We start from the raw sequence: 23,707 nt of genomic DNA, 5'->3' as shown, positions 1-23,707 counted from the left end.
CCCCCTTTTCACACCCAGTGTTCATTTCCCATGTGTTTGGTCTGCTCATTATGCCCTTTTTTTACATGATATTCTCATTGTGTTCTGCCTGGTGTTTCTCATGCTTGTGCTATTCCTGCTCTTCATATTTCTTCTGCTATGCCTGCCCTGCATGCATGTGTGCTCTTAATGTGCCAAATGTCCATGCTTGCTCTCTTTGTAGTGTTTATTACCCAATGGTACTGAGCCTGATCTCAACTAGTAATCTGACAGTGCTCAAAGCCCACTGTCAATGTATCATAACATCCGCTCCCCAGGTCTGCTCTCAATGCTACATATTTATTTGCCTGCTATCCATGCCACTTTTAATGTCATATTGTGCTATAAATACTCTGTACTGTATACCTGCTGTTATTGCATGATAGTGCCCTGGCTACTCTCAATTGCCCCCCGTGCCATACCTGCTCTATATGCCTGCTTTTAATGCCTGTAATGTGGGCTTATTTTACGTGCCTACTCCCAATGGCACATTTCATGCCTGTTTAGAATTTTCCAGCTTGCTATATCTGCATGGGCCTCAATACAAGTATGGCGGTCTGGAAATAAGGCTGCTGGTAGCAACGTCCCGGCATGTTTTTCGGACCGCCATACTACAAGAATGCTGATAGGGGTACGGATCCCCCGGCAGACCTGACCTGCCGGGAGTTCAGGTCCCTACCAGCATGTCTCTCACTGAAGCGCTGGCACCGTTAGCAACAGTACTGGTGCTTCAATGTCCCCATTCTCATGGAGTCCTATAGGACTCCATGAGAATAGGGATTTACTGTTCCGCCGCCACTTGTGATATCCCGATGGCAGCCGAATCAGTATTACAGGGTTGGCAGCAACCCACTGGCAGCACCGGCGGGTTACCGCAGACCTCATTTTGAGGCCCATGGTCCCTTTTCATTATGCTTCTCTTTCAAACTTGCCCTCAGTGTGATATCATGCCAAACCTGCTCTCTGGGGCATCAAGCTGCTCCATGCCATGCTCATCCTTCTCTTTTTATTTTGCTTAGTGCTTGAAGTGCGGTCTGCTATCCCCATTATCATGGGCTCCAACATTGGCACCTCAGTCACCAACACCATTGTGGCACTCATGCAGGCCGGCGACCGGAATGAGTTCAAACGGTGAGTGGGTCACAACTGTGGCAGACACATGTTCTTTAGAAAGGTGCGGAACATGAGAAACACATGGACACAGGATGCACAAAGGTCAGCGACTAGGCAGAGTAGAGGGCAGACACAGGTTGAATGATGAACAGACCAAATCATGGTAGGACGATGGGTAGAACATTTGGAGATCAAACTCAAGGTTGTGTGATGCATGGACAGGAAGACTGATAGGACAGCTTGTAAATAAATACCTCTATGCATTGCCTGACAGTGAGTCTGACATCCAGGCTGTTCTCTTGCACTCACATGGAAGTCAGACTCACTGTCAGTCAATGGATATGAAGATTGGAGCACATACTCATGGCCGGACTAGGGATGGACTGAATGGGGAACCCTTGTGGTTGAATGATCCAAGGATGACTGGAGTGAAGGTTCATGGTCAGAAGATGGAAGGACTTTTGCTAGAACATGGGATGGACAGATATGGATGTAAACCCATGGTTGGATGATGACCGATGAAGGCAAGTCCCTGTACATGCACACTCCAGAGTGAATACACTCCTCTAGGGAAACAGGCCAGGAGATAGCTTGCAAGGATAACAAGGTTTAATTGTACAGAATACAAATGTCAGCAAAAGACTATGCTGCTCGAAAACATTCTGGTTAATCATAATACAAGCAGGAGCTTAAAAACTGGGTGGCGTAATCATATACAGTAAAAACTCACATCTCGGATTGGTGTGACCATATACATGGGCTTGCTCCATAGGGGATGCCAGGCTACAATTGGTTTGTTCTTTCGCCATCGGTCAGCTCCAGGTGGGTCAGCTGGGCTCATCTCGTCATGTGATGAAAGTCAGGGCGCTCACGAGATACATTGTTAAACCTGAACTGGCATACTAAGCCTACTACTACATCACTGTGGCATGCATTTGCGTGGCTTGGGGATCGGTGCCAGGTGGAAGGGAGGATGAAATACAGTCACACTGACGCACACATTCTCGGCTTCATTGATACCACTCCTCTCGCACCCAAGGTCTTCACCCTGATTTTGATCTATATTTTATCCCTCCCTGTAACTCGGGTTACAAAGGATGTATTTTGTGTTGAGAGGTGAAACAGTCGTGCATGCTTAAATCTTTTACGGTCAATTTGGTCTATGCTGGGATTGGGGTTCGCTTGCTTATCATGTAATGCACGGATGTGGGGGTTGGGTCATTGGTGTGGGCTCAGGCTCTGGGCTGGCTGTGTGGGGGTTAGAGGCCTGCTGGCAGCTTAGTTGTGATGAATAGACACTGCGCAGAGCCTGGTGTTGTCTCACGCTCTTGCAAGGCGCATTCCTTCGAAAGATACTAAATGTTTGCAACAGTGAAGTGACATGGGGGAAGTGAACTTCTGTGAGAACTCGGATGTATCCTGTTTTAATGATATTGGGCCTAGTTAGATCTTTTCATGGAGCTTGGCTGGTGCAGTACGGCCATGCAAGCCTGTGCTTTTGTCCTAACTACAAAAAGGCATTTCTTTCTATGTGTCTTCTAATGTTATGCACCTGCTGTTTGTGCTATGTTACCTCTGCACCGAGTTTCATAGTCTGGTTCTCTCCTCCCTTACTCGCTACGCAATTTCATAGGGTACTCTCCTCTCCTGAAAGCACCTAGCGGGGTGGGATGTACTAATTTCCATCCCAACACTGTGTAGATTGGTGAGACAGATAGTTGGGAAAACCCACGGTTAGATGAAGAATGGACAGACTGGAGCACAGATTAATGGCTGCACGGTGGGAAGGGGTAATAAGGTCTTTTCTAATAAGGTTGATTGAATATGGTTGACCTAAAAGCATACTGAGCAAAGGAGAGGAGGTTAAGGGTCAAAACAATCATTAGGGATGAGCAGCAGGTACCAAGGGAGATCCAGAAGAGGATGGGTGGAGGGCAGAAATACAAATAAATCAGAGACCAGAAAACAACCTTCCATTAAAAAAACAATCTAACTCCCAAAAAAGCTTTAAAAAAGTATGTTTACACATGGAACCTGCGAAGATGGAAACTTTGTAGAATAAAGTGATAAAGAGACAATTTAGAGGGCTGGCTCATGACAAAACATTAAGAGGACTCGCTGGAGGACAGACTCAAGGTCAGAATGGCAGATGTCTGAGAGGAAGGTGGGTGGACAGACTTTAGAGCAGACTCTTGAAAGGATAATAGTTGGGAAGACTTAAAGGTGAATGTGTGATTGGGTAATGAGTAGGTGCACTTCCCAGAGGACTTGTTGCTTGATGGATGTTCAGACTAGAGGGCAGATATATCGGCAGATAATAGTTGCAGAAATGTAATGGTGGACTGATAACAGGAACAACAAATAGCCAGACTGGAGGGCAGCAATTTGGAGGGGTGATGGCTGGGAAGATGTGAGGGTAGGTGTATGCTAGGGTAACCACTGGGCGCACTTCACAGATAACTCATTGTTGCTTGATTGATGCTCAAACTAGAGTGCAGATTTATAATAGGATTTAGAATAGGAAAATTAATAGTCAGACTGAAGGGAAGAAATATGGTAGGGTGATGGATGACTAGACTGGAGGGAAGAGGATGGATGAATGAAAGGACTGGAAGGCAGATTTATAGCTGGAACATAGATCACTGGTCAGCCTGGATGACAGACCCATGATAGATGGACAGACTCAAAGGTGGTGGAAGGAAAGACTGGAGGGCAAGCTCTGGGTCAGGCAATTGATTAATAGAATGGGGACTAACTTATGGTTGGGTGATGGCTGGATGAATGTATGGCAGTTTGGAGGACTGGAAAGCGGGCTCTTGGATCAGGCAACAGATACATGGAGAGACAGACAGGAATGGAGTCTCACAGTTGGATGGTGGTTTCCAGGCCGAAGGGAGACTTATTGTAGGCAGCTGATTGGACAGAAATGCACACAGGCTCATGGTCTGACAATTGTTGACCAAACAGGAAGACTGTATTAATTGCCTGAGGAGCGACACACTGAGTGTCCAGAGAAATCGGGAGTACATGACAGAGTGGCGTAGAGACATGAGGAGGTCTGTCCGAGCCAATCCCATGCATGTCGATTTCAGAATTCTTTCAGATTAGGACTGTAATGAATAGATGCATTGATTTCATAATGTGAGTACCAAGGTCCCTATCTAGTCCTAAGTATTTAGGTCTTGGCGAACTGTGGGGCACATAGACAGTACTCCAGGGCACGGCACTGTCACCAATTAGGGGGCCTGAAATATCCCTCCCTAGGGAATCTATGAGATAGAAATGTCAGCGAGCTGAGTGCAAGGGAGACAAGGCCCCAGAATCAGCTCTGTCGCCACTCTGTCGCCACTCTGTTGGGCAGATAATAAGGACCCCAATCTCAAGGCACTTCAGTGCCGCTTATATGAAGGACAGGGTGTCAGGTCTCTCTGAATTACTTCCACAAGAGCTACTCGCTCTAGTTAGTGCTAACTCTACAAATACGTATTTCTCCACTGTGTTCTTCGACGCTTCCAAGAGAAAGGGGAATGGGATAAAATAACAAAGGCCTGATGCTCTTTTCTTGTCTTACGAGCCCTGTCGAGAGAACAAAGGGACAACAGCTGATGAGTTCTCAGTCCTAATTCCCAAACTCCTCCTGACCCCCCTCCCAAGACCACTCCTCAGGCCCACAACCTTTTCAATTGATTAGGTACTTCAATCTACCTCCAATGATTCTGGAATCTAGTATCCCTTCATCTCATGCTCTTTTCCACCATAAGCTGAATCTATTGATGGATCCGCATGTGCATTTAACAGCCGGATAGAACATTTTCAGCATAATTTCCACAACTGCACAATCTCAACAAACATATCTGATAGCTCTTTGAGAGCAATCCAGCTTGACCTCTAGTCAATTTGTAGGAAATCACGATTTCTCAATCAAACGTCATGCCAGTTCTCCCTTGAAGGCTGCACCCAGACTTTGAAGTGTTTACGAACACATCTCCAAATTACACCGCACTATACTTCATCTGAAGTGGACCTAAGAACAGGATCCAGAGCAGAGCTCAATAAAATGGGTCTTTCTCCTAGAGGGTATTTGATGTGAAGCTGGGTAGAACTCCCTAGAGGATTCCAAACTCCCAAAGGCAATAACATCACATACCCTTCATTGCCTCCTTGCCCTTTCCACCATCTTGGAGGGGGGAAGGTCCAGACTCATGTAAAGAAAACTAGTTAAGGAAATACTGTCTGGATGCTGTGTACCTAACTGAAATTGGATTCACAACTTCTCAAATACTCAGTTCCAACAACTTAGTCCTACAATACCTTAATACCCTGTGTGAGTGAAACAACCACCCACCCTGTGCACCTGCACTGCCTGTCTGAGGTGGGACCTGATGCAACCCCCTCTGAACGCCCCTGTCCAGGGCCTGGCTTGAGAGGATATAGTCGATGAAACTTCCCCACTAACTGGTGCGAGGACGTCCCTAGTGTCCTACCTTCCCAATCTATAACCAGATTGTACAAAGTCAGCCAAGGCATTCCCTCAATACTCTTCAATTCAGGGGCGTTCATCAGTTGAAACACTAGAGCCACTCACTAAACTTCCTGGATCCCTAACCCCATTGGGACTTTTCCATGCGCAATTGGACCTGTAGATAACTGCGTGCAATCCATGTCTCTCACCTGCTCAAACTGTTTTATGAGTCACACCGGTATTCCCATGGCTTTGTTGAAACCCCAAGTTCCCAGTGACCCATGAATCCAACATCTATGGCCCCTTGCACCGGAATTTCCCTTCCAAAAATAAGGATACATTTACCGGGATATGGGGGACAGCCAGTTCTAAAGTGTTGGCCACTTGCTGAGACCTTATTGATGAAGATGAAAACTTCCTGGGACGTCAGGGACAGTCTCTTTTTTTTAAACGCCTTCCTTCCTGCCAAATAAATCAAAATGATTATTCCTTCTTCTTTCCTTTTCTTTGTTAGACAGTGGCCCCTTGATTCCTGCCCTAGCTCAGAGGCGTAGCCAGGAGTGTCTAACAAGTGGGTCCTGAAGCTAATGTAGTTGGACCCACAGCAGTGACATGAACATCTGTAAATGCCCACACGGTGCTGCTGAGTGGGCATTTACAGATTTTGGGTGGGCCTTGCCCGCTCAGTCCCTACCCTGTATAGACCTCTGCCCTGGCTTCAGGGGATTTGTTGTTCTCACTGCCTTTTTCCTCCTTGATATGTTCCTCGCCCTCCTAGAGTCTGATCTCAGAGACTCCTCGTCTGCGCTCTACTCTCTGCTTCCTGAGCCTAAACTCTAGATGTATCGCCGGGTTAATCAATTCTTCACAAGAGGTGGGTCTGTCTGTCCCCCTCCTGACTAGCACAATGAATACCAGACAGCATGAATATTTAGTGAGGACTATTAACAACGTACAAAGCATTTCTTCTTAACTCAACACTCTGCTGCCTGTTCCTGCTACTTACACACCTAGATCAATGTCCTCTCAGGCACAAGGCCCCTTGAGCCCAATGTTCAGCTGGAGTTTGACTCCCACCACGCAATTTCTTTTCTTGGCTGAAAACAGTGCTGCGAGCTTAGCGTGGGCATCCCAGTGCCTTGTCCTCCCCCCTCCTCCATGCCCTGGCCCCTCACTCCCCCCCCCCTCCTCCCCTCATGCAACCCGGCATATGTCATACATCAATTGTTGGAAAAAAAACAACTCAGACACGTTGTAAAGTTGGAAGATTAATATGCCTCAGCAGCTTTATTTTGCATAAAGTCTTGGAGTTACCTTACAGGCGATCCGTAATTCACCACCACAGGTATACTACTCTGTGTGCGGCTACCTAGGTATCCCTTGCCCCCCTCTCTCCCTTACCGTCCTCGTCCGGTGGACGCCTCAGGTTGAGCCCGACCCTTGCTAATACCCTCTCTCTACCCCTGACCATTTGTAGATTTCCCATGACCGTGTTTCCATATGCTCCCCCTTTTGTTCTAGGTCTTTGTTGGGAATGCCTTGCCCCCCCCTCCTACCCTGACACTTACCCCGTGTCCTGGGTCTGGGTCTAGATAAAACCGGCAACACGCGGTGCCTCGCTAGTATTCAGGTTCCTATACCGGCACCACCACAAGTGCCCCAACGCTACACATTTCCCACATCCGTTGTTGAGGCCGACACCGCCCTCCGGTGCCGGCCCACACCTTTCTGCCTGCCTATATGGTCATCCCTTTGCGATGCCTATCTATTTCGAGTCCTTTCTATTCTACTCTGTCCCCCCCTTCATCCCCCAATTGCCGCTTGGACTGGAAGCCCAATCCTATCTATGCTACGCTGCCCCCCATGTTTCCCTTCCGTCTTGCCGAGCCCCTAAGAACTTCCCAGTTCCCTCTCCCCCTAGGCCTCTCTGTGAAGTCTGACCCAGTGCCCCCCTGCCAGCGTAATCCCTTTCCGGGTACCCTATCCCTTCTCCTTCCTTCCTTTCCCAAGCTTGCTCCTCCACTCCCCAGGTCCCAGTTTTTTGGGTCCCGCCAAGCACCCCCTCCCTGTCGTTTCTGCCCCTCCATATCCTGGCTCCATTTCCCCCCAGAGGCAGACTTCCCAGCCCTGTTCTTCCGTACCCCGTCTCCTGTCCCCCCAGCTGTTGGTCCTTGCCCCCTCCCTTTCCTTGGGACTGGCTTCAACCCCCCTGTTCCCTCTATTCGCCTTGCTGCCCTGTCTTGCATCCCCCACCTCCCTCCCCCTCTTGCCCCCCTCCTTCCGTGAAGACTTCCCCTTGCTGTTATTTTGTCACCGTTCCCTGACCCCCACGTAGTCTCCTCTTGTTCCCCCCCGACCGTCTTCCCTTGATGGCCTTGTTTGTGAGTTTGTTATTCGTTCCCCCCCCCACAGATTTTGGGCTTGGAATTGGCTCCCAAGTCCCCTACATCCCTCCCCTTTTTCCCAGGGCCTCCCCCGAGCCTATTTCTCTTGGGGCGCCGTAAATCTAATCTGTTGGCTCATCATTCCCCTATGGGTCTGCCAGTGCTTCATAGAGGGATCGCAATGTAACTCCGCTGGGCGACCTGTAAAACAAAAGACAATTCATTACAAACATTTTGTTTTTTGGGAGGGTGGGTGGGAAACAAAACCACGATCCGGTGAGGCAGGAAACCGAGAGAGAATGCGCTATTGTCTAGAAAAGCCTGTGCCTTTATGGGGCCTGCTTCTCCCTCGGTTTCCTGTCCCGCCCCTCACGTTTCGCGCGCTCCCGTCCGCTTCTGGGGGCGGGGCTAACGTGTTCCTCCCCCATCCCCGCCCCCTGAACTGTTGGAGTCGAGGGGGAGGAGGTCGGCTAGGCAACCCCCACTAAGGGGTGGCGCCCGCCATGCCACCTTCACTGGCATGTTTGCCCGCCATAGCTTGGGCATCCCAGTGCCTTGTCTTCCTCCCTCCTCCATGCCCTGGCCCCTCACCCCCCACCTCCCCTCCCCTCATGCAACCCAGCATATGTCATACATCACATGTTGGAAAAAAACAACTCAGACACGTTGTAAAGTTGGAAGATTAAAATGCCTCAGCAGCTTTATTTTGCATAAAGTCTTGTAGTTATCTTACAAGCAATCCGTAATTCACCACCACAGGTATACTACTCTGTGTGCGGCTACCTAGGTATCCCTTGCCCCCCCCCCTCCCTTACCGTCCTCGTCCGGTGGACGCCTCAGTTTGAGCCCGGCCCTTGCTAATACCCTCTCTCTACCCCCGGCCGTTTGTAGATTTCCCATGACCGTGTTTCCATATGCCCCCCCTTTTGTTCTAGGTCTTTGTTGGGAATGCCCTGCCCCCCCCTCCTACCCTGACACTTACCCTGTGTCCTGGGTCTGGGTCTAGATAAAACCGGCAGCCACCCGGTGCCTCGCTAGTGTTCAGGTTCCTATACCGGCACCACCACAAGTGCCCCAACGCTACACATTTCCCACATCCGTTGTTGAGGCCGACACCGCCCTCCGGTGCCGGCCCACACCTTTCTGCCTGCCTATATGGTCATCGCTTTGCGATGCCTGTCTATTTCGAGTCCTTTCTACTCTACTCTGTCCCCCCCTTCGTCCCCCAATTGCTGCTTGTACTGGAAGCCCAATCCTATCTATGCTACGCTGCCCCCATGTTTCTCTTCCGTCTTGCCGAGCCCCTAAGAACTTCCCAGTTCCCTCTCCCCCAAGGCCTCTCTGTGAAGTCTGACCCAGTGCCCCCCTGCCAGCGTAATGCCTTTCCGGGTACCCTATCCTTTCTCCTTCCTTCCTTTCCCAAGCTTGCTCCTCCACTCCCCAGGTCCCCAGTTTTTTGGGTCCCGCCAAGCCCCCCTCCCTGTCGTTTCTGCCCCTCCATATCCTGGCTCCATTTTCCCCCAGAGGCAGACTTCCCAGCCCTGTTCTTCCATACCCCGTCTCCTGTACCCCCAGCTTTTGGTCCTTGCCCCCCTCCCTTTCCTTGGGACTGGCTTCCTCCCCCCTGTTCCCTCTATTCGCCTTGCCGCCCTGTCTTGCATCCCCCACCTCCCTCCCCCTCGTGCCCCCCTCCTTCTGTGAAGACTTCCCCTTGCTATTTTGTCACTGTTCCCTGACCCCCCCGTAGTCTCCTCTTGTTCCCCCCTCGACCGTCTTCCCTTGATGGTCTTGTTTGTGAGTTTGTTATTCGTCCCACCCCCCCCCCCCGCACATTTTGGGCTTGGAATTGGCTCCCAAGTCCCCTACATCCCTCCCCTTTTTCCCAGGGCCTCCCCCGAGCCTATTACTCTTGGGGCGCCCTAAATCTAATCTGTTGGCTGATCATTCCCCCATGGGTCTCCCAATGCTTCGTTACCTGTGACACCTCCAAGACTCTCTGCTGGCTGCCGGCGGCGGAGAGTTCCCCCCAGCCTGCACAGGGCACTCCCCTCTCAGTGTTTTTTTTATTTTTTTTATTTAGCATGCCCCCGCGCCTCCCCTTCTGTTCATTCGTGGGGATGTTTGGGAGATGGGGGCTTTGGGGGAGGGAAGCGGGGTAGGGGGCAGGGGGGGTGTTAAGAGGCGGAATTGACTCCCCTTTACCCCCCCCACGCCCTTTCGATCTGTACCCCATCACGTGCATCCCACGTTTGTTAGTGCCGTCCTCCATTCTAAGGACATTATTGCTGTGCCCACCTCGGACATGAACCTGATGTTCCTATTTAATGCATCTATGATCCCAATGACTAAGCCACCCCTTCCAGCAACCAATTTCCATTTGTTGTTAGTGCCCAAAACCACAAACTTGTAGTTCCCCGGGCCGAGTACTTTTAGACCGCCCAATTTGCATGACATTACGTCAACACACACCCGTCGGGTAGTCCACAGTGTCATAAATGGAAACACTTGCCATTTGCAAGCGCAGCCACTTTTCCTTGGTGCTCGAGATAACTGCAACTCTACTAAACAATAAATCCCATAGTAAGAAGCTTGAAAACCCTCTTCTGCCGCCAACGCGCTAGCCAGCCTGTCACCAGGACAGAAGGCAAGAAGCGAGAAGGCAAGGCAAATTTGCATAACAGGCCCCGAAGCCTTTGTGATGCATGTTAAAGAAAGTATTGTTTTACATTTAAAACCACCAATGTGGTGAATAAACAACCCCAGGTAAGGACATGAATACTGCATTTCATACAAATTATAAATGTATGTAATAACTCATGGTGTCCCCCTTCCCCCACCACGAGCTACGTGCAAAACATTACTGCCCCAGGTGCGCCTGACCTTATTCCCTAACACTAGTGGCACATCAGCAACCTTCCACTTCCCCCCAGACGGATTATAAAACCATATTTGTAAATTGAATTGCCCTGCTTGCCATGAAAACCCGCTCTATAAATTGGCCACAATATGCTCATAGTGTGCATAGCCCTCCACCCGTAAGTTATCTCCCAATTTACCCGCGTGTCTGGCTGCCGCGTTGTCGGCTTATGCGCCCAGAAAACATGTGTCTCGGCGCGTTATAAAGTTATAAATCCCATATTGTATCAAAATTCACACTGGAATTCACCCCACCGCAAAAACCGGGGGCTGGGGTTTGTTAAGGACCTAACCATGATATGCTTGGTACGAGGTGTGCAGGCACTCAATGGGCTAAGGGCAGACACATCATGCTCACTGCATTATGGCCCAGCCCCTTCAAATTTTTTTCAAACAATGTCAACTCATACCCTGCGACGCACTGCAGTGTTAATTCATTGCACACCCTAACCCCCAAAACCGCCCTGTGTGCTCCCCCCTTGAGCCCCGCCACGATGCTCCCCTGCCTCTAATTCCGGTCTGCAGACCGCACCATGGCCCACTCAATAACATCAGGGGAACATTGTTTACTATACCTTAACGCCGCGGCCTCGTCGTACCTTTCACCTTATTGCCTTGGAATAATGATGCCCTATACACTCTTTTCCCATGTTGGTTCCCCTTCCTTACCCCCGTTCCCCTTTACCTTTGTCCCATGAACTAGGCGCCCCTTTCCGACCTCCCCGCCCTCCTCCCCTAACCTGCCACCATCTCCCAACATCGTTCCAGCCCCATTGTCAGGTGCCATGCATTTCTGTACCTACCCCTCCTTACTGTGCATTGCCCCAATCTTGCCCACTCCCCCGTGCAATTCTCCCGGGCCGTGACGCATGGAGCGGGCCAACATTACTGCCCTATCGTTGCCCCCTCCCCACGTGGGCCTACTTTGCCTTGTATTACTCTCTCCTCACCACGCCTACCGACCCGCCCCCATGATCAACACCTTCTCTGCACCATGCCGCGTCCCTAAGCGTGAGCCTACTTCATGCATGATTGCTGGTAATCCCTGACATCCGACACGGGATGGGAGCGCACGATGTTGTAGGTGGGAACAGGCATACAGGTTCGCGGTATATAACTCAATGAATCGTTACGGGCCAGAGCACACAATGAAACAGAGGCAGAGGCGAGGCACGTCTGAAACCTTCTTTATTATTCCACGAACTGCCGCTCTGAGCGCGGTAACCCCGCCTCCCACACCACGTGGGGCGCAGCCCACTTTTCACCATCATTGACAGAGGACTCTTCCTCTGAGCATGTAATGGAAATGGAGGTAGGACATTACATCTTCCCCCTCCTTAAACAAACACTTCGACGGTGTTCAGTTGGACTCTTCGATCCATCTAATGGGTCTGCGAACGACCCTCTTGGATGGGCTACGCACCGGTGGGGCTGATTTTACCAGTGTGCTGTCGCTTTCACTGCCACTGTCATCCGCGTCCCCTTCCTCTTCATGATAGGTAGAGTCTGTGTCCGAGGAATCACTTCCTGATGTTGTTGATGTGTTGACGGTGGTGTCAGTGCTGTTGAAAGTCTTGAAGAAGGATGAATTTCTAGTGATTGTGCCATAGGGGCTGGCGGCGGTTATCATCGACCCTTGGATGTGGGTCACTCTCATGGGGTCTGGCTTGAAGGCAGGCATGTCTTTCGTGACTTGCTTTTGTCGTACTAGTACTTGGTCGCCGATGCAGATGGTGTTAGGTCGGGCACGTCTTCGGGCGTCAGTGTACGTCTTCATCTTGTCCTTGCTTTCATGGTCTTTGCTTCTGGCCTTCTTTGTGTGTGAGGACTCATCCCTCTTTTGCACGTGGTGGGGAAGTCGTGTCTTGATGACACGTCCGAACATTAGCATTGATGGGCATTCACCAGTTGAGCTGTGCGGAGTGTTCCGATATTCTCGTAGTAAGGTGCAGATGGCTTGCATGAACGATCCATTTGTGATGGAGCAGATTTGTAGAGTGCGTTTAAGGTTTCCCATGAAACGTTCTACCATACCATTCGCCTGGGCCATAGTGGAGTGACTTTGTGGTGCTGAAAACCTAGATGTTCTGCGAACATGGCAAAGTCATGGCTCGTGAAAGGAGGTCCATTGTCCGATTTGACTCTGGGTGGTATGCCATAATCGGCGAATGTTTTGTCCAGCGCAGGTATGATGGACTGTGCACTGGTCGAATGAACCAGATGTACTTCTGGGAAACGTGACATTTCATCAATGATCACCAGCACGTATTTGCCATTTGCCAGCGGCCCAAACATATCTACAGCTACTTCATCCCACACTTGCAGTGGCATCTCCGAAGTTTTGAGTGGCTCTGGAAATGTGCGCGGTGCCACCGCCTGACATGCTAGGCATTTCCGTAGTAGCTGTTCTACTCGCTCATCTATTGACGGGAACCATACCTTGGTCCTCAGCTGCCTCTTGGTCGACACTATTCCTCTGTGTCCGGCATGGGCGATGTCTAATACCTGATCTTGAAGGGTTTTTGGGATAACTATTTTGTTTTCTTTTAGTAATAGTCCTTCCGGTGATGTGGATAGCGTATGACGGACTAGTTTAAATGTACGGAAGTGCTGTTCCTCTTCCGTTGACAAGGAAGATGCTCCTTTTGTTTTGACTTGCCATTGGTTCGATTTGAGGCAAGTTTGTACCATCTGGAGTAGTCCATCCTTTTGGGTCTCTTCGAGCAGTTGTGTTGTGGTAATGTATTTAGGTAGCGCGCTGCTGATCAGGTATCTTAGATATTGATTGGCTTTGTGTGATTGGCGTTCATCATGAGCTGGGAGCGGGTAGCGTGATAGGAAGTCGGCTGGGTTGTTGTCTTTGCCTGGTCGATGTATTATCTTGAATGAGTACTCTTGTAGCCTTAAGCCCCATCTGGCGATTCGTGGTGGCATTCTCGCGGTCGGTTTCCCATAGATGGTGGTGAGGGCCTGGTGATCTGTGATTATGGTGAATGGTCGGCCATACAGAAATAGGTGATAGTGCTCACATGCCCACACTACCGCTAAGCTCTCCTTTTCGGGTTGGGAGTAGGCGCATTCTGTCTTGGAGAGGCTGCGGCTGGCATAGGCTACAATTCTTCTTGGGGAGTCAGGTGGTGCACCACGTCTGGATTGTGCCAGGATGGCTCCTAGCCCAACTGGGCTCGCATCTACTGTGAGTTCCGTGTCATAGTCAGGGTCGTAATAGGCCATGCAAGAGGCCGTTGCGATTCTTTTCTTGATTTCTTGAAATGCTTCCTCGCAGGCATTCGACCACTGGAATTCCTGATGTTTCCCGGTTAGAAGTCGAAGAGGCGTGCTTACTGAGGCGAAATCTTGTATATATCGGGTGCAGTAGCTCGCCATTCCCAGAAAGGAGCGTACTGCTGAAGCTGACGTGGGTGTGGGTGTCTCAACAAGTGCTTGCACCTTTTCCGGGTCTGGTTTTAGGCCATCTCTTGAGAAGATGTGTCCAAAGAATTTGAGAGTGGATTTGCTGATTTCGCATTTGTCCGGGTTGAGTGTGAGATGGGCATTCTCCAGCGCCATGCAGACTCTCCTCAGAGTGTCATCATGGCTTTCTTGTGTGATGCCGAAAATCAAGATATCGTCCGAGTAATTTAGACAGTTGGGAATGTGTTTTATCACTTGGTGTATTTCATTTTGAAATATTTCGGCGGCCGAAGATACTCCAAAGCTGAGTCTTTTGTATCTGAACAGACCTACATGGGTTGAAAAGGTGGTAATATACCTCGAGGTAGGGTGTAGCTCTAACTGATGGTATCCCTTATTCAGGTCTAGCTTGGAGAATACTTTGGATCCGTGCAGTAAATGCATCATATCAGTCATTCTTGGAGCCAGATGTCTTTCCCGCTCTATGGCTACATTGGGGGCCCTCATGTCCACGCAAATGCGAATGCTGTCCTTGTTGTCTTTCTTCGGTACGGGTACGATGGGAGATACCCAGGGGGTTGGTCCCGATGCTGGCTCTATGATGTCCTGCTGCAATAATGACTGAATCTCATCCTCCACGTGTCTTTGTATGTTTAGGGGTATGCCTCTGTAGTGCTGTGCTGTCGGGGTTATTTGAGGATTGATATGTAGTTTTACTTGTTTGTCCTTTAATTTACCTAACCCTTTGAACAGGGAGGGAAACATTTGTTTTATCATGTCTTTGGGGCTAGTAGTGTAGGCTGACATTAATTGATACATAATTTGGATGAGTCCCATTTGAATCGCAGATTTGAAACTCAAGATGCTGCCACCTGGTACGTCTCCTTTTATGACGTATATTTTGATCTTCTGACTCTTGTCTTTGTACTGACAGTGTGCCATGAACATTCCTTGACAATTAAGAGGCGTGTTTGAGCCATAAGAGTATATCAGTGTGTCTGATTCCTTCAGTGCCTTCTTGTGGTTGAGTCTTTTGTAGGTCTCATCATTTATGACATTAACTGTTGCCCCTGTGTCAATCAGAAATTCTCTGTTTTGTCCGTTTAATTGTAGTAGCAACGTGGGACTGTATTCTGTGGCTATGCTGTTTCCAATTGCATGCACATATCCCCTTTTCCTGTCCCCACTGGATGAGGATGACTGGGAGTCTCGTCTTCTGTGAGGCGAACTTTCTAAATGTCTGATCTTCTGTCTGGAGTGTCTCCTGCTCGTGTATTCTCTTCTTTCTTCCCGCCTTCTCCCTTCCCGTGGCGTGTCACGGGATGAGCTTTGAGATTGGCGTCTGGATACTGTGGGTGACTGTCTTCTGCGAGCTCTCGGGCTTTCCTTTGCTGGAAATCGGTCTGACCTCCTCGTGTCCCGGTGCGCTTCAGTAGATGTAAAGAAATTTATGTTTCTGCATACAGATTGGAAATGGTTTTCACCTCCGCACTTGTCACAGTTGTGTCCTATGGCTGGACATGGACCAACATGAGGATATTTGAAGCCGCACCTGTAACATTTCTTTTGTTCCGTGGGACGTGGTGCTTCTTTGGAGGTTCTGATGGGGCATATTGATGCCGTGGAGTTAGACTGGGTGATTTTGATGTTATCCAGTGATTCAGTCTGTTGCATGAGAGCGGCGTCCGCTCGAGCGAGTTGTAGTATCTCTTCTAATGTCCTGCTCTTTTGCAATAATTTCTTCCTGAATTCTTGAGATGCACAGCCGGCAATGGTTTGGGATTTTATAGCTTCTTCCGTTGAATATCTATCAAAGTCACAATATTTCGCTCTTTTTCTGAGGCGCATTACAAAACTGTCCATGTTTTCGCTGCTATCCTGTGTGGAGGTGTGGAAAATATGGCGTTCGTAGTCGACATTTCGCAGGGGTGCGAAGTAAGCATTCAAAGCATCAATAATACCTTGGAAGGTGTCTGTTGTGGATTCAGGCATTTCAAAGACGATGTCTCGTACTACTGGTCCTAGAGAGTGGAGTAGGATTCCTCTGAGTCGGCGCTCCTCCCTTACCCCTGATGCATCTATGTAGACATGCAGTTCTTTGAGCCATCTGGCCCATCTGGGGGCAAGGCTACTTGTGTCTGACATGTCAAAAGGCGGCACAGCCAGTAGTTGTAGGGATTCTGAGCCACAGTCCTCTTTGTGGGTGGCTTGCCGGGGCGTGGAACTGGAGGAGGGGCTCAGGATACCACTGTCCGGGTTGTCTGCAGACATGTTTGCTTTCTGTATGTTGGCAGCAGTGCCTTGTCTTTGATGTGAGCGTGCTCAGCGGTTAAAGTTGTGCAGATGAATGATTTGAGACCTTGCCGTGTTGTTTCCAGCACCCGCGTGCTAAGGGAAGGTTGCATGCGTGATTGGCTCTTGATACTGGTGGAGTTGCGTAATAGTACGAAGCGCGATGACTTCGCGCGCGCTGGGCCTGAACGTAGGCCTAAGACAGAATGGCGGTAAAGCGCGATGCGATTCCGCGCGAGCTGGGCTTGACGAAAGTATTGCGGTCGCGACTCAGCATGTGTGTGCTCTTTCAGCCGAGCACCGCGTGTGATACGCGGTGCGCGTGACACGTGGGTCTATGACTTCGTGCTGGTAGGAATGGCCGTTCATAAGTCGGGGCTCTTACTTGACTTTGGTGTAGGGCCGCGTGGTTCGTGAGCGGCTCCGGAGCAGTGAGCGAGGATCCTGGTGTCTCGAGCTGACGGCTGGCAGGACTTTTCTACGTGCTCCGGCACTCGATTATAAACTCCTCGTCGCCATTGTTGTAGGTGGGAACAGGCATACAGGTTCGCGGTATATAACTCAATGAATCGTTACGGGCCAGAGCACACAATGAAACAGAGGCAGAGGCGAGGCACGTCTGAAACCTTCTTTATTATTCCACGAACTGCCGCTCTGAGCGCGGTAACCCCGCCTCCCACACCACGTGGGGCGCAGCCCACTTTTCACCATCATTGACAGAGGACTCTTCCTCTGAGCATGTAATGGAAATGGAGGTAGGACATTACACACGATATAACCACAAGCTCCATAATGCACTTTGCTTATGCGAACGGACGCCGCAGCACCTCCCTCCCATTTTTCTTAGCTACCTGCTCGGCACCGATCCGCAGTGCCCTAAACAGCCCCCTACTAACCGCCCCTCTCTAACCACCCCCATTCCTTTCTCCTAACCTAGAACCACGGACCCGACACACAATGCGCTACTAAACCCCCACCATCTCCCCTATGGCCACATTCGCTCTCCCCCCGCTCATAACCTTAAACCACTCAACCTTGTTACCTTGGGCAGACGGTCTATAAGCAGCGCCCTTGTCCTGGCCCTTAAGTCCAGAATGGACACTTTACCCAGCATCCTAAAACAGCACCTCCTTCCATTGTATTTGCAGTAAAACCGTGCAACACTCATCCGACCCCGCCCTCACTCCTTCCGCGTTCTGGAGCACACCCAAATGACTCCAACCTCGCCTACACCGGTGTTCGTTACTGATGGAGCCGCCCCCAACCAACACTCCAATGCAAGCTGACACCATAGGAAACAGTTCACGAGAACACATGGTGACCTGAGCACAACATGCTTTGACCCGCACTCGCCACAATGCGGCCTGACCTTTTGTGCTCCTTAACTGCCACGTTTCTATCGGAACTCTCTTTTCCTCCAACTCTAGTGATTGCCGTCCCTTTTGCCCCTACGCGCTTGGCCCCTTTGCTGCGCGCATGGCCACTATGCATGTCTAGGCTTCCTTGAAGCAATTCATTCGTCTAGTCAATGACCCGCATGCGGGTATTATAACTTGCCCAATATCTTTCATCCAATCATCCTAGTCTCTCCTAATAAATCCCACCCGTCTCATAACTTTTGCTTCATACCAGAGACCAAAACACCTGTCCTGGCGTGTTATCCCATCGCACCTGACTATGGGGCCTCATTCTAAATTACTCTTATCAGGCCCAGAAATACTTTTGCATAGACGTGATATAATCACTCCAAACAATGCCAGCCGTTATGAAAGTTTTCCTATCAGGGCAGAAAAACTTCTGCATATGCGTGTTATAAATACGCCCCGGACAATGAAACACCCACTGTAGTCCTTCATTATAAAAATCCCTCCAGCCAATGAAATCCTTTTTATATGTGCTCCGTATTAGGAACAGGCCTTGTGCAAGGGTGTGTTTTAAATTTGCATCGGACAATGAAACCCTCCTTATAAAGTCGCACCGGGCAATGGAACACTCGCTATGTATGCTACGTATCGGGAGCAGAAACCTTGTGCCTCGGTGTCTTATAGACAAATCTTATGAGGCATTCGTTATAAACCCGACCCGAACCATAAAACACTTGTGCATATACGTCTTATTAAAATCCCCCCTTGCGGCCTTATACAGATTTGGAACCCGCGGTTTATCGTTCGTCATGAGGCACTCCTGCATGGTCTTTCATAAAGTCCCCTTTTCCCCCGTCTACCAAATTGGATCACGCGGGTCGGATTAACCTTCAATCCCCCCCAAACCCCTTGTTCAAACGTGGCCATGAGCGCGAGCAACCGCGCCCACAATGCCCTGTGACCTCTTGCCCTACTCCTGTAACCCGCGCCTCCTCCCTCGGTGTTTCCCGCGCCTGGCCCCTCGATCCCTCAATGGCCCCACCGTCAGGTTGCCCCATTTCCCTTGTGCGCTCCCCTGCTCCTTCTTTGCCTGGCCAAATATAGTTTGAAGGCAAAACAAATGGCCCTCCCCTGCCTGTGCCCCCCAACTTCACCATCCTGCAGTCCCTGCACCCCCCACCCCTCAACCCGCCCCTGCTCCCAGCCACTCCGCGCCCCCATAACCATCGGGTCAGACTGCCACCTGGCACCGTGATGATCTACTCCCCAGTGGCAGATTTAAGGCAAAGGGCCCGTGGGGAACACCTGGTGTGGGCCCTAGGTGGGCGGGTCATGGAGGCGGAGCTTTGGGTGGGCGGAGTTAAGTTAGAGAGCCACAGAGGTAACGAGGTGCGCCCCTGAGGGTAGCCTGTGTGCTGCAGGGGAGCCGTGCAGCTGCTATACGCAGTGCTGCGGTCCTCTGAGCCGGGCCCTGAGTCTCTGACTTACCAGGCCAGGGATGGTCCCTCTCCTGGGGCTTCCTTTGGGGCAGCCCCCAACTTCAGGGCGCACATCAGTGCAGATGGCACTGTTCGGGGCCGCAGCCTGTGTTCACTGGTGCAGGTCGTGATGGGGGAGTGGCAGAGGCGGATCTAACGTTCTCCTTTCTTTCTCCCTTCCAATCCTGGGCCAGTGTAGGGACGTCACGAGACGTGTCTACGTCACAGTCGTCTCTCAGGTACCACCACTAGCTACACTGGCCCAGGATTGGAAAGGAGAAAGAAAGGAGACTGGACTCTGGAGTGACGTCCAAGACGTCCAACAGAAAGGGCCCTGTGCTGCGTGAAAGGGGCGGGGCCTGGCACAGGGGCCCGGTCGCCATTGGTCTGCCTAGCGACCGTTAGATCCGCCTCTGCTACTCCCCCGACCGATGCTGAAATAACCCCGCGGCTGTGGCATCCCCCATGCACCGTGTAAATGGAGCTTCCTGCAGTGGAAAACCCCACTCCGCCCGCGACCGTCCACAATCCTGACCACAAATCACCCTTGGCCTCGTCCCCTACATGCTTTTTTTTTAAACTTGCATTCGCTAACCTCACCACCTGCATCTACCAGCACAACGTTAGTAGCCCGAGGCCTAAGTCCGTCCCCATGCGCCAACTACATATCCTCTGCATCACATGCACCTATTCCCCATATTCATTACCGCTGCCCGCAAGGCTGTTCCTTAAGGCAGTACCCTCACCGACCCTACTACTCGACCCACCGCTGACTTCTTTAAATACCCGGCGTCCAGCCGCACAACAAACACCCGCGAACCCCCGTACCTTCCTATCTCCGTCCAAGGCCGTACCTTTTCTTCCACTGTTCCGCGACACGAAACCCTCTGGCTGGAACGGGGCCCTCTTTCCGGAACAGAGAAACTGCCCCTGCACACCGGAAACTCTCCTCCAGACTCCTTGGAAACGCCACACCACGATATCCACTCTGCAACAGAATAGGCCACCCACTGGAAACTTTCCTCCTTGCGCTCCTGCAACAAAACAAAACCACAATCCGGTGAGGCAGGAAACCGAGGGAGAATGCGCTATTGTCTAGAAAAGCCTGTGCCTTTATGGGGCCTGCTTCTCCCGCGGTTTCCTGTCCCGCCCCTCACGTTTCGCGCGCTCCCGTCCGCTTACGGGGGTGGGGCTAACGTGTTCCTCCCCCATCCCCGCCCCCTGAACTGTTGGAGTCGTGGGGGAGGAGGTCGGCTGGGCAACCCCCACTAAGGGGCGGCGCCCGCCATGCCACCTTCGCTGGCGCGTTCGCCCGCCATTCACACTGATTTCCTCCTGATTCGCCTTCCCTCTCAGAGGAGGGCTCAAGAGCAGCACGCCCACCAGTGCTTTAAGTGGGGGGGAGAAATTGAGGGCAGGGCTGTAACGAGGGGGTGTGGCCTAAATGATGGGCATGCCTGAAGTGTGCCCTGCATGTCGGTGCAAGGTGTGGAACTCGTTTTTTAAAATGTTAATACTCACCAGCACCAGTCTGCACGCATTAACAATTAACTAACAAAATAGCAAAAAGTCTTATGATACTTTGAAACATCGAAAGCAAACAAGTTAGTCCCCAAAGTAAGAAAATAGGTTTGGAAACTAACTCGTGTGTTTTTCTTTCTCTTTTTTGCTGATGTACTCTCTTCACTCTCAGGCTAGTGGTTGAAGTTTTAAAAAAAGTAGTGGAACCATGGACGTAATTTCACCAACATGCTAGGGTTAGCGGAAGTGACATCACACGATCCTTGAACTCTGATGACATCAGAGGAAGTGATGTCATTTGACCACACCTGAAGTGGCATCACGGGAAGCGATGGAACACGACATTGCACCCCTTGACAAAACAGGAAGTGGCATCACATAGCATTGTTCCTAAGTACACTATGAAAAATATGGTTACGATATCACTGTAATGTGATATACATTCCATACAAGATTGTATCACAATATGTATCATTAATATCAGTGTGTATAGGCCCATATTACTGTGAATGCAAGCAGACGTCCAAGGCCAAATGAAAATGATGTGTTATTATATAGAACTTAGGCTTAAGCGCTTTATATAATGATGTGTTATTTATATAGCGCCTTAATCCAAAGATATATACAAATATACATACAATATCACCCAACCTGTGTTGGTACACATCTATCAACCTCAGAAGGATGAAAGGCTGAGTTGGCTTTGCGGAGATTCGAACCTGCAATCTGCGGGTCACACACATATCGCAGCAGCGAGTGCTCAACCCACTAAGCTATCTTACCAGCTATAGATATCTGACTGGCCATAGTAAAATGAGCAATTACATGTCTGAATGTTCTCAAAGTCAGAACACAATTACACTCTGTAGTGGATACAATTAAACTGGGAACTGAGATTTAACAGCAGGCCATTTCATCTGCAGGTCTGGTGCAAAGTTTGCCACATGTCAAGCCTGCTAGGGATCTACTTTTCAGGCTTCAGAGGTTGGCAAAATACAGACCATTGGCAGGGCTAATAACACTGTATTAAAGAATTTAGATTAGCGCAGAGAATGCAGCGCAATCACACGGCATCCCGTGCTCTGGGCACTCCTTACATGATGCATGCAAACAAACATCCTGACCAACATGCCAGGGAGATAGGAAAGATAGACACATTACAACAAAGCATTCACTGTGGCACAATTAAATGAAGGGCCATTTTATGTGCTAAGTGTGATGCTGGAAATGCATCGGAGGGACAGGGCCTCTGTATCCTTGTCCTTTAATTCCTTTTATCGTGTGTTCTGTCGTGTTTTCCGCGCAGGAGTTCATTTGGGACTCCTGGCGGTGCAGCGCTGTCTCTTTTGGTTTGATGAACAGACCAATGGGATACCCTTATGGCCCCCATGGGTAGGGTGCAACCCCGCACCTCTAGTGTATGCTTTTGGGCACCTGTGTGTGACCCACAGAGCAGGGTACAGGCTGGTGGCAGCTCCGTGCTGAAATGACTGGTGCACTGAGTGTCCTCCATTTTGGGATGCCCAGGCCCTGTCACTGGAATCGGTAGATTCCTGATGGAGACAAAATGGCCCCCATGGCCTCTTGCCTTCCATCGCCTGCTACCTTGATCTCCCCAAACTCCTGGGAAGCCCTGCCTCTGTCCCTTCCCCCTGACTGGCTGTTGGGTGGTAGTTCCATATATGGTAGTGCGGGGAAGTGCTGAACAGACTGGCTGGAGCCTTCCCAATGACCCTATGTTGTGGATATGCCTGTGGGTGGGACCTGGGTGAATGGAGTGTGTGACGAATACGCATTCTATGTTGTGGGTGTCTAGTATCTGGTGGTTGACACAATGACTGAGAAAGCCCTGCCGGAAACTGGTATGAATGCAGTATGAAGTGTTGAATCGCTCGGTACATGTCCCAATACACATACCTTGTTGTGAGTGTCTGGAGAGAAGTGAATGGCCTGGATGCACTGTGTGCCTGATTGTTTGCCTGCCTGCATGAATGCCCATTGTAGTGATTGGATGCCTCAGTGTGACCCAGCGGAATGAATGGGAGATCAACAGTATATCTGGGGACCTCTCACTGCTAGGAATCGTGTTCAGAAGTGTTCAGAGCTGAAGTCCAAACTACGAAGAGTAACTGGAGTGAAACTGATGCTTGACCTTGAAGCCCTGCTGGAAGAGAAGAATTGCTGTTGCTCTCCTTCACCATCTGAAAGCTGCTGTGCTTCAAGAACTGACCCTGAGAGGACCTGGTAAGACGCCCTCTTCCCAAGCTATGAGGGACCATCGTGCACAGCTGATCTTTGCCTAAGCTCCTGGTAGACAGACCTTCGATAGGCTGCCGACCCGATACGGGGATTGCTGCGGAACTCCAAGGAGAAGCGCCCGGACTGTTGTCCACCACTGTCGCCGACCGCCATCGCCGACTGGAGCCCCCGTGCTCCCATTGCCTAAGAACTTAATTGATCCAAGGACGCTCTCATCCACATCGTCGCCGTTGTATCCTGCTGGAGAAGGCCTGACCGTCGACGCGCCAAGGAGCATCCACCGGTGGGTTTCCCGCCACCCAAAGACCACGGAGACGCCGACGACTCGACGCCCTTGCTGGGCCACAGTTCTTCAAACTCTTTGCGGTCCAGAACTATCGACACCGAGGTGCCCCGCACGCCTCTTCCTTGCAGGACGTTTACGCTTCCCCATCAACGAGCACCGCTAGGAATGACACAGCCACTTCACCGTCGTAGCTCGACCTG

At 50.5% G+C, this 23,707-nt stretch overlaps 1 protein-coding gene across 2 annotated transcripts in view; it reads left to right on the top strand.

Moving 5' to 3' along the window:
- SLC34A1 (solute carrier family 34 member 1) overlaps window positions 1–23,707 on the top strand; it is a 195,686-nt gene that overhangs the window by 64,916 nt on the left and 107,063 nt on the right. For both annotated transcript variants that reach the window (XM_069651531.1, XM_069651532.1), the window contains exon 7: window positions 1,038–1,149. In XM_069651531.1, coding sequence (XP_069507632.1) covers window positions 1,038–1,149 — 112 coding nt within the window. The remainder of the gene's footprint in view (window positions 1–1,037; window positions 1,150–23,707) is intronic.

This window comes from Ambystoma mexicanum, chromosome 3p (genome assembly GCF_040938575.1).
Source record: "Ambystoma mexicanum isolate Mex_15411 chromosome 3p, UKY_AmexF1_1, whole genome shotgun sequence".
NCBI classification, from domain to species: Eukaryota; Metazoa; Chordata; class Amphibia; order Caudata; family Ambystomatidae; genus Ambystoma; species Ambystoma mexicanum.
The sequence above is the reverse complement of the archived record's forward strand: the minus strand, read 5'-3'. Positions and strand labels throughout refer to the sequence as shown.